Source organism: Lepus europaeus, chromosome X (genome assembly GCF_033115175.1).
Source record: "Lepus europaeus isolate LE1 chromosome X, mLepTim1.pri, whole genome shotgun sequence".
Classification (NCBI taxonomy): domain Eukaryota; kingdom Metazoa; phylum Chordata; class Mammalia; order Lagomorpha; family Leporidae; genus Lepus; species Lepus europaeus.
The window spans coordinates 53,403,720-53,415,785 of record NC_084850.1 but is presented as its reverse complement, the minus strand read 5'-3'; the positions used below and the strand labels follow the sequence as shown (position 1 = coordinate 53,415,785).

At 35.7% G+C, this 12,066-nt stretch overlaps 1 protein-coding gene across 1 annotated transcript; it reads left to right on the top strand.

Annotated features, from left to right (window-relative positions):
* The first annotated feature begins 9,017 nt into the window (after positions 1–9,017).
* LOC133753237 (ADP-ribosylation factor-like protein 5A) lies at positions 9,018–9,594 on the top strand. Its single transcript, XM_062183696.1, has one exon. The coding sequence runs from the start codon at positions 9,035–9,037 to the stop codon at positions 9,572–9,574; it is 540 nt and encodes a 179-aa protein (XP_062039680.1). The 5' UTR covers positions 9,018–9,034; the 3' UTR covers positions 9,575–9,594.
* Positions 9,595–12,066: the final 2,472 nt, after the last annotated feature.

Here is a 12,066-nt window from a genome sequence, read left to right as displayed (position 1 = left end):
AAAAAAACTCAAATAATTAAAATTAGAGATAAAAAGGAGATATTCCAACTGACATTACTGAAATACAAAAGACCATAAGAAACTATTATGAAGAACAATATGCTAATAAACTGGAAAACTTTGAAGAAATTGATGAATTCCTGGATTCATATAACCTACCAAGATTAACTCTACAAGATACAGACAAAATAAACAGACCCATAATAAGTAATGAGATTAAAGCAATAATCAAGTCTTCCATCAAGGAATAGTCTGAGCCCTGATGGCTTTACTACAGAATTCTACAAAACATACATACAGGAAGTAATTGCTATACTCTTCAAATTTTCCAAAATATTGAATAGGATGGAACTCTACTAAACTCTTTTTATTTATTAGGCCACCATTACTTTGATACCCAAACCAAAGACAATACACAAAAAGAAAACTACAGACCTATATCCTTAATGAACATAGATGTAAAGATTCTAGACAAATACTAGCAAATTGAATCTAAAATCACATAGAAAAGATCATGTATCACAATCAATTGGAACTTATCCCAGAAATGCAAGAATGTTTCAACATTTGCAAATCAATAAACATCATAATTCTCATTAATGGAATGAAGAACAAAAATATATGGTCATTTCAATATGTGCAGAGAAAGTATTTGATAAGATTAACACCCCTTCATGATAAAAAGATAAAAATCCTACACGAATTAGGTACAGAAATAACATTCCTCACAATTATTAGGTATAAAAGGAACACTCCTCAAAATTATAAAGGCTATGTATGATAGTCCAACAGCCAATACCGCACTGAATGGGGAAAATTTGAAAGCATTTCCCCTCAGATGTGGAACAAGACAAGGATGTCCATTTTGCCACTGTTACTAAACATAATACTAGATTTTTTTTAAACTTTTATTTAATGAATATAAATTTCCAGTGTACAGCTTATGGATTACAGTGGCTTCCCCCTCCCATAACTTCCCTCCCACCCGCAACCCTCCCCTCTCCCGCTCCCTCTCCCCTTCCATTTGCATCAAGATTCATTTTCAATTCTCTTTATATACAGAAGATAAATTTAGTATAAAGGTTTCAACAGTTTGCACTCACATAGACACACAAAGTGAAACATACTGTTTGAGTACTAGTTATAGCATCAAATCAAAATGTACAGCACATTAAGGACAGAGATCCCACATGAGGAGCAAGTGCACAGTGGCTCCTGTTGTTGACCCAACAAATTGACACTCTAGTTTATGGCGCCAGTAACCACCCTAGGCTGTCGTCATGAGTTGCCAAGGCTATGGAAGCCTTCCAAGTTCGCTGACTCTGATCATATTTAGACAAGGTCATAAAAGACAGGTTGAGGATAGTAACCAATGATCCTAAGAGTGGCCTTAACCAGGTTTGAACAATTATACAGCATTAAGTGGGGAAGAGGACCATCAGTACACACAGGTTGGGAGTAGAGCCATTGGAGGTAGAGTAGAGGTTATGATTACAAAGGAATGAGGCCCAAGTGCGCTAGACAGGGTCTAGAACAAAGGACAGAGTCATTATTAGAGGAGCTAAGAAAGGTGCTGTCTAAGCTACAAGTAATTTTTCTGATTGAGAGGCAAATAGAACCTGATAGAAGGGGCTTGATAATAATCTGGTGGGCTTTAGGCGTTGTAAGTTAAAAGGCCCAGACCTATCTATCTCTTCACATGGGGTATATCCTAAGGGAGGTGTGAACCTCCTAGGGGAAGGCACTCTGTTTACTTTCATTACTTGGCTGGCCTGGGAGGAGAGCTGGCCAGGTAAAGGCAGGGGGCATCTCTAACAAGAAATTTACAGTTCTGCCTGCAATGTTGCTGACCCTACTTGGCTGTCCCCTCAGCTGCAGTGGTCACTTTGGAAGTTGGGCTGAGTGAAGGGCTTTTCAGCTTAGAGCCAATAAGATCTGTGGCTCTGACCTGGGCATCCTTCGATTCCAGGGCAGGTCCATTTCCAGTGATCCAACTCTTGGCAGAGCTGCCAGGGCTCTTCACAAGCTGACTTCTGCTGAAGCCCAGGCTTACCACATTGAAAGCCACTGCAGTGGACTGGCCTGTTGGGTCTCCTTGAGGGCAGATCATTGTACAGATCAGCCATTAATAGGCCTGCCACCCATTGCTTCTGATGCCTAGCTTTCTTTTCCTCCTGGTTTGTGTTCAAGCAGACCAGAGGATGCAAGTCAAGGGAGTGCCCGTGTCCCATCTCTAATCTTCGGTGGCCTGAACTACAAGTCTATAGTCACAGGCATGTTCTGTAGTAGTTTTTCTAAGGTAGACAATGCCCATGAGGAAAATGATATTCTCACTTTAAAACTTTCTTTCCCTTTAATACTAGATGTTTTAACAAGAGCAATTAGAGAGGAGAAAGAAAAGGCATCAAAATTGGAAAAGAGGAAGGTCAGAATATCCATGTTTGCAGATGACATGATGTTATACACGGAAAAACCTAAATACACCACCAAAAATGTGTTATAATTGATAAAATAATTCGGTCAAGTTGCAGGTTACAAAATAAAAACACAGAAAACAGCTTTTTGTATGCAAATGATGAACTCACAGAAAGAGAAATAAAGAAAACCCATTTATAATAGCCACCAAAAGAATCAAATATTTAGGGAAAAAATTTATCCAAAGAATTGAAGGATCTTTACAGTGAAAATTATCAAACATTGATGAATGAAATGACCAAAGACACAAAAAAATGGAAAAATATTCCTTACTCATAGATCAGAAGAATCAGTATCATCAAAACGTCTATGCTATCCGAAGCAATCTACAGATATAATCCAATCTCTGTCAAAATACCAAATATGCTTTACCGAACTAGAAAAAGCAATCATAAAATTCATATGGAATCACAAAAGACTCAGAATAGCCAAAATGATCCTGAAAAAGAAGAATCAAGCCAAGGGATAACAAACATAACTTCAAATTGAAAAGCCCATGAGAGTATTTCAGGCATGGAAAGCCAAAACACTCTGGCAAAAAAAAAAAAATGACCTAAATGAAAGATCTCTGCGAATGAGATCCCAGTGGAAAGAACAGGTCATCAAAGAAGGAGGTACCTTTCTCTGAAGGGAGGAGAGAACTTCCACTTTGACTATGACCTTGTCTAAATATGATAAGAGTCGGTGAACTCAAAAGGGTTCCATAGCTTTGGCAACTCATGACAAGAGCCTAGGGTGATTACTGATGCCATAAACAAGAGTGTCAATTTGTTAAGTCAACAACAGGAGTCACTATGCACTTACTCCTCATGTAGGATCTCTGTCCTTAATGTGCTGTACATTGTGATTTAATGCTATAACTAGTACTCAAACAGTATTTTTAACTTTGTGTTTCTATGTGGGTGCAAACTGTTGAAATCTTTACTTAATATATACTAAACTGATCTTCTGTATATAAAGAGAATTGAAAATGAATATTGATGTGAATGGAAGGGGGGAGGGAGTGGGAAAGGGGAGGGTGGGGGTGGGAGGGAAGTTATGGGGAGGAAAGCCATTGTAATCCATAAGCTGTACTTTGGAAATTTATATGCATTAAATAAAAGTTTTTTTAAAAAAGCGTAATACATGGGACACAGGATGCACAGCAGACTCATAGAATGGCAGATGTCCTAAACAGCACTCTGGCCTCAGAATCAGCCCCTAAGGCATTCATTCTGGCTAAAAAGCCTATGAAAGTATTTCGTGCATGGAAAGCCAAGACACTGTGGCAAAAAACAAATGACCTAAATGAAAGATCTCTGTAAGACCCCAGCGGAAAGAACAGACCATCAAGGAAGGAGGTACCTTTTTCTGAAGGGAGGAGAGAGAAATGGAGTAGGGTTGTGGGTGGGAGGATGCAGGGATGGAAGAAGGGACTATCATTATCTTCTTAGAATTGTATCTACAAATACATTAAATATGTTAAAAGTTAATTAAAAATAAAATAAAAAAGCATGAAACATACCAAAATGAGTCCGAGAATTCATGTAGTTGAGTAATGGGTCATTCAGTTGCATAGGACAGATGTGGTAAGTGTCTTAGAAGTAAGGCATAGGGATACTATTTAATTTTAACAGGGAATTATTAAATTTATTATCCAGGGATGTGAGTTGATAATAATATTTACAAAAAAGTACCCTAGCAGCAATATCCAACAGGGTGGAACGGAATAAAAGGAGTTTGTTAGGAAGCTATGGTGTTAACGCAAATTTGAGGTAAGTAGTTTTCAGAAAAAGTAGGCAGGTATGATAGTGAAAGTTTAACAGATTCAACCAGAGTTATCTAGAATAAAAAAGGGGGCCAGCGCTGTGGCACAGTGGGTTAAAGCCCCAGCCTGCAGTGCCAGCATCCCATATGGATGCCGGTTCAAGTCCCAGCTGCTCCTCTTCTGATCCAGCTTTCTGCTATAGCCTGGGAAAGCAGTAGAAGATGGCTCAAGTCCTTGGGACCCTGCACCTGTCTGGGAGACCTGGAAGAAGTTCCTGTCTCCTGGCTTTGGATCAGCTCAGCTCTGGGTCTTACGGTCATTTGGGGAATGAACCGGCAGAATGGAAAACCTCTCTCTCTTTGTCTCTACCTCTTTCTGTAACTCTGTCTTTCAAATAAATAAAATAATTTTTTAGAATAAAAGAATGTTAAAGCTAACAAAAGAGTTTAGAAATTATCTAATTATCCAATAAACATTCTTCACTTTAAAAATGAGCAAATTGTAGCTAAGAAAGGTTATCCAATATGGTAGTTAGTGGTAGAGCAGGGGCTAGATGCCATGGCATTTGACACCTTACAAGAGCACCTGACAATACACTAAGCCATTGAATTGAAATGAGAACAACACATCCAATGGAAATCTTTATAGGCAGCAGTAGATACAATACAGACATTTAGGTGAATGAATACTTAATATATCATCAGAAGGGATGCTAACTGTGCACACAATGGTGGATGATCCTTGAAGGGAAAAACATAGAGAATGGGAACAGGAGTACCTGGATTAGTGGGTGAGTAGAAAAATAGTAAGAAATAAAAAGGGACAATCAAAAGGAAGTAATGCCATATGAAACATGAGAGGAAGTAATTAAAAAATAAAGGAAGGAAAATTTCCACCTCAGACCAAGAAGGAACAATAGGACAAGATTTGTCGTTTCCACTGAAAGAAATAAAACAATGGCAAAATATTAGACAATAGTCGCCAAGAGATTAGACATCAGACAATAAAATTCAGTGATTTTTGAGGGGTGGAAAACAAAGGGCAACCTGTGACTACCTTTGGCTTATTGTCTTATGAGTATTTCTAGGCCACAGTACCACCAGTAGTGAAATCCCAAGGAAAGCTTGACAGTTTCCTTGAGTTGAAGAGACAGAGCTTTGAGAGTCTGAGGAGACCCAGGTATCTTGAACTTGCAAGACAGTGTAGCAAAGATGTGTGATATGCATAAGAAGAAAACTGTGAACAGCAGAGGGTTTCCTAAAGTACTCAGCTGTGTACTGATCAGCATATATACGTGCTGAACCATTTGAGATAATCTTCTGAAATTATTGGAAGCAAGAGAGCTCAAGACTCACACTAGGCAAAATAAAAAAAAAAATTCAAGACTCACAGATCACTGAATAGAGTATACAGAAGACTCTTACTTCAATCATGAAAATAATTAGCCATAAACTAAGCACTGCTACAATTATGTCTGTTAAACCTTCTAATCAAACACAGAAGAGTCACACAGTTTGGAAGTACATGCCCCAGAATGAAACTCAAGAATGCTTAGATAAATACAAATGTATCCAGCACCAACAAAGTAAAATTCACAACGTTTATCTTACAAACAAAAATTACTAGCCAAACAAAAAAATTTAATTTATCTTACAATGAGAAGGAAAAAATATTGAAATTGATACAGATGGCAAATTACTGGACAATGACATTTAAAATTAACTGTATTCTTTTTTTCACTTTAAAAAATCTACATAAAGTGAACAGATTTCATACATTTCATACATACAGTTTTAAGAATTTAATTATATTTACTACCCTCCCTTCCTCCTTCCCTCCCACCTTCTCTCTTCGTTTCTTATTTTTAAATCATTCAATTTTTGTGATGACATACTTTCAATTTACTTTATATTCACAAGCTTTAATCCTCCACTACATAAATAATTCAACAAGTAGTAAGTATAAAGACCACTGTTTTTCATGAGTATATACAAGGGCTATAAACAATAGTCAATATTAAGATGTCAGTTTCAGACATACACATTACATTTTTTGCACTCCACACAAATGAGAGAAAGCATATGATATTTATCTTTTTGGGACTGACTTATTTCACTAAGCATAATGGTATCTAATTGCATCCATTTTTCCTGAAATTAATTATATTCTATATTTTCAAATAACTTGAAGAAAGACCAAGCATGTTAAAAAGATATATGGAAGATCAGGACAAAAACCCAAAAACACATTCTAGCTAAGAAAACTTGATGCTTAACATTTAAAATACGCTAGAAGAGATTAATGGCACAGTACACATTATAGAAGAAAAAGTTAACGAAGTTTAATGCATAAAATATGAATGATCAAAAATGAAACATGATAGAGAGCATACCAGGGAAAAATAGAGCATCTGAGAGAGCTGTGAAATAATCTTTTGAAAAATATTTATTTATGTATTTGGATGGCAGAGTTACAGAGAGGCAGAGGTAGAGATAGAGAGAGAGGGAGGTCTTCCATCCACAGGTTCACTCCCCAAATGGCTACAATGGCTGGAGGAGGGCTGACCTGAAGCCAGGAGCTAGGAGCTTTTTCTGGGTCTCCCATGCGGGTGCAGGGGCCCCAGAACTTGATAAAGAGCAATATTTAATAATGATAAAGGGGTCAAGTCATCAACAGGACATAATGATCCTAAATGTTTATGACCCCAGTAACAGTGCTTTAGAATACATGAAGCAAAAACTGATCTACCTGCTGAGAAAACAAAACAAATCTACAATTATATCCAGAAGTCTCAATATCCTTTTATTAATAACTAATATAAAACAAATGGAAAATGAGTAAGGATACACAAGACTCATACAATAGTATTAACCAACTTGACCAAATTAACCTTAATAGAATATTTTACCTCACAACAGCAGAATACACAATCCTTCCCAATGCACATGGAATATTAATCCATATAAACTATGTCCAGGGCCATAAAACTGATTATTTCAAAGGATTTAAGCATTACAGAGTTTGTTATATGACCATAATGGAATTAAACTAGAAACAATAATGGAAAGACTTCTGGCACTCTACAAATATTTAAAAACTAACAGTAGTCTAAAAATTATGGATAAGTGAAGGAATTAAATTGCAAAATATTTTCAACTGCAAAAAAAAAATGAAAGTAAAACTCAATAAATTCCAAACGGTACAGCTAAGATGGTAACCAAAAAGAAATTTATAGCATTAAAATGTCTATATTACGAAAGAATCAAATCAATAACCTCAGCTTCCATTTTAAGAACTAGAAAAAGTAGAGCAAATGCAACTAAAAGTATAAAGAAAGGAAAAATGGAGAACAGAGCAAAAATCTATAAATTGAAAAGAAAGAAATAGAGAACATCAATAAAATAAAAAATGGTTTGCTGGGGATATTAATAAAAAAAGTAAATCATTAACCAGATTCTTGATGAACAAAATAAGAGATTGGACAGAGGGGGAAAGAGAGAGAAATATATATATATATATATATATAAATCATATATATATATATATAAATCAATATCAGGAATGAGAGCAATTAGATAATTAGATCTCTAGAGGTTCTAAAGGTACGCATAAAATAAGGGAACATAATGAACAATTATATGCCACTAAATTCAACAAAATATAAGAAATGCATGAATTCCATGAGACACACAAATTGCCAAGGTTCAATAAAGAAGACCAAAAATTTGAATAGCCCTATACAATTTAATGATGTCAAGTTTATAGTTTAATCATCGCCATAAAAAGATCTCCTGGTTTAGAAGCCTTCAATGAAGGATTCTACCAAATATTTAAAGAAGAAATAATACTAATATATACAAAAATAGCCCAGAATATTGAAGATATGACAATTGTTCTGTAATTATGAGTCTACGAAGCTAGTATTACTCTCATCTCATAAGTAAATCATTATAAAAAAACTACAGACTGATATACTTCATGACCATAGATACAAAAATATATAAAATTTTAACAAATATCATCTGACAATATATAGAAGGGACAATAATGTGACCAATATGACCAAGTGGAGTTTGTTCCAGGAATAACAGGTTTATATAACATTAAGAAAGCAAATAATATAATTCACTATTTTATCAGATCAAAAAGCAAAACCACATGCCCATCTCTACTGATACAAAAGAAACATTTGACAAAATAAAGGATCCATTCCTAATAATAGTTTTGGACAAATTAGGAATAGAAATAAATTTCTTTACCCTGATAAAATGTACCTACAAATACCTAGTGATAGCATTATACTATAGCAAAAGGGTGAACAATTTCTTCTTCAGATGTCTACTCTCATGGCTTCTGCTCAGCACTATAGGAGATCTAGCAATGCCATAAGGTAAGAAAAATGAAAAAAAGAAACTTGGATTGGAAAGGAAGAAGCAAATCTATATTAATTAGCAGACAATGTCATTGCCCAAGTAGAAAAACCCCAAAGAACATACAAAAAACACCAGAAATCAATGAATTTAGCAAAGCTATAGGGTATAAAGTAAATTTATTAAACATGTTATTTTTATAAATACAAGCAACAGAAAAGTAGACATAAAATTTTAAAATGACATCCATGGCAGCCGCCGGAGAGGAGCTGGGGGAGGACGGTGGCCCGCGAGGCTCGCCGCCTCCCTCCGGTTCCCTGGAAGCGGGCCGGTGGCCAGCGCGGGAGCAGCAGCAGCAGAGGCGGAGGCTCCAGCGCGTCTCTCTGCCCCTCCGCCTGGCCTCCCCGGGCTCTGGAGGCTGGAGGGGCTCCACTGCCCGAGAATGGGAATTCTCTTCACCAGGATATGGAGACTGTTCAACCACCAGGAGCACAAAGTTATAATTGTTGGGCTGGATAATGCAGGGAAAACTACCATCCTTTACCAATTTTCTATGAATGAAGTTGTACACACATCCCCTACAATAGGAAGTAATGTAGAAGAGATAGTGATTAATAATACCCGTTTCCTAATGTGGGATATTGGTGGCCAAGAATCTCTTCGTTCTTCCTGGAACACTTACTATACTAACACAGAGTTTGTAATAGTTGTTGTGGACAGTACAGACAGAGAGAGGATTTCTGTAACTAGAGAAGAACTCTATAAAATGTTAGCACATGAGGACTTAAGGAAAGCCGGATTGCTGATTTTTGCTAATAAACAAGATGTTAAAGAATGCATGACTGTAGCAGAAATCTCTCAGTTTTTGAAGCTAACTTCTATCAAAGATCACCAGTGGCATATCCAGGCCTGCTGTGCTCTTACTGGAGAGGGATTATGTCAAGGATTTGAATGGATGATGTGCCGATTTAAGATTAGATGATCTCTACTGACCTCGTGTTACAGACTTTGTGTAAACAGTGTGCTGGACTTTACCTGAAAGCTGCAAAATTTAATGGTTTAGGTATATTTATAATAAACCGATTTAAACATTTTCTATAAGAAGAAAAATTTAGACCACTTGTTTGAAAACAAAGATGAAGTCTCACCTTCCAATTTACTTTCTCATTATTCCTTCCAAAGTAAGTTATGAAAGCTGTGATTGACATTTTTCTCATAATGAATGCTCTCAGGACATTGTGTAGCCTGTGGTAAGTACAAAGGGAGATAACCCTCCCTTGTTGAATGTTGTTATTTTCTTGTTCCATTTAGTCAAACTACAAATCACAGATACTAGGTTTCCAATATTTTAAAATGTAACATTACTTACGAAAAGTATTTTGTGTATGTATTGTATATATACCGCAAGTCAAGTAACACAAAACTTAATAATATTCTTGGTTATAACCATAATGAGATGAGCACTGGCATTGGTAGTAAGTGCCATTTTGTATGTTTCCTCTTTGCTCTCTGTATTGTACTAACAAGCCCCCAAATCATGGAGCTACTTTAAAAAAAAAAAAAAGAAAGAAAGAGGCCGACGCCGTGGCTCAACAGGCTAATCCTCCGCCTTGCAGCGCCGGCACACCAGGTTCTAGTCCTGGTCGGGGCACCGATTCTGTCCTGGTTGCCCCTCTTCCAGGCCAGCTCTCTGCTGTGGCCAGGGAGTGCAGTGGAGGATGGTCCAAGTGCTTGGGCCCTGCACCCCATGGGAGACCAGGAGAAGCACCTGGCTCCTGCCATCGGATCAGCGCGGTGCCATTGGAGGGTGAACCAATGGCAAAAAGGAAGAACTTTCTCTCTGTCTCTCTCTCTCACTATCCACTCTGCCTGTCAAAAAAAAAAAAAAAAGAAAAGAAAAAAAAGAAAGAAAAGTGAAAAGCTTGATAACTGTGTACCTCTTTTTTTGCCCAATCCCACAGATGAAAACATACAATCCAATTAAGTGGAATATGTTATCAGATTCTTGGTTAAGGATTACTAATGGATAGAACTGTATAATGAGCAGTTACCAGATTATTCTTTTTGTTGGTCTAAGTTGCTAACCAAATTATTCATGAATCAGTCAATCATAAATTGCGATAAAAAAACTATCAAGTTTTTTCTTATTAGTGTTAACTGAGTACTGATAGGAAACAGGTCTATCCAGAGAAGTAATGCTCTCTATATATTATTAAATAATTTAGCTATATTTTTTAAATATTAAATTATATTTGAAGCAGTTAAATGAATTTGAGAATTAAGAGTAAGGCATATTCAAGCAACAGCATTAATTAATTAGCAAATTTCTTATTTTAGGAATCAGAATAATTTGAGTTTGTAAGTTTTCTTGTATCTTCCACATAAATGCGTTATTTGACAATTATAAAATGTGATTGTTTTTGGAATGCTTTTAAGAATTTGGTTTAAAAACCGATTGACATGATGTGTTGTTTGTACTAGGAAATAACTTGACCCAAAATGCCTTCTGTGTTTGCTTAGGATATTTTGTTTGATATCTAAAAGTTGAGGTTTTTCTGTCTCAACTGTAAGCAAACATCCTAAATGTGTTAAAGCATATTCTCGGATACTCTATTTAAGTATCTTGCATGTCCTGAAAATCTGAAGATTAATCTGAACTGCCAGTTTTTAGACTTAGAATATTCAAGGAAAAAAAATAACTACTTTTAGAGTGATGTTTTCAATTTCATAAAGGTTTTGGTGAGGAATAATACTATGTACTATAAACATTGAGAAAACTTTGAAAGTTCTTTTCTACCAAATATGAAATACTCAATTTCTAATTCCAACTCAGATATGAAAGATCAGTATTTAACATTGGATGTTTTGTGTTTTATAATATGTTCAAAATACAATCACATTTAGTATTTGTCAGCATACTTTTACAAACGCACATCATCAATAAGCTTTGTTCATACGTTCTCATATTTTCTTAAATAATTATAATGAGTTACTTGTAAATTAAAAATTCCCTTAAACCCCCCCAAAAATGACATCCATATACAATATTATCAAAGGCAAAATATATTTAAGTACAAACTTTCCAAGATATGTGTAGAATATATATGTTGAAAAACAAAAAATATTTAATAAAAAAGTTAATGAAGATAAATAAATGGAGACACATATTTTGTTCATGGATTGGAAGTCAACACTTTCAAAATATCAGTTCTTCCCTTACTGATGTATAATTTTAACTCAACCAAAATCGTAGCAGGAATTTTTGTGGAAGTAGAAAATCTGATTTTAAAACATATATGAAGAATTTAAGATGACACAGGAGAATTACAATGAAAAAATCAAATAAATTATGTTCATGTTTCATGTAGGGACATGTTCATGTAGGGACTGTGCATAGTGACTTGGGAAGCACAGTAACTTTACAGTGGAGAAATCTAGTTCAGCCAGGTGATCAAGTCAACATCGGCAGGCACA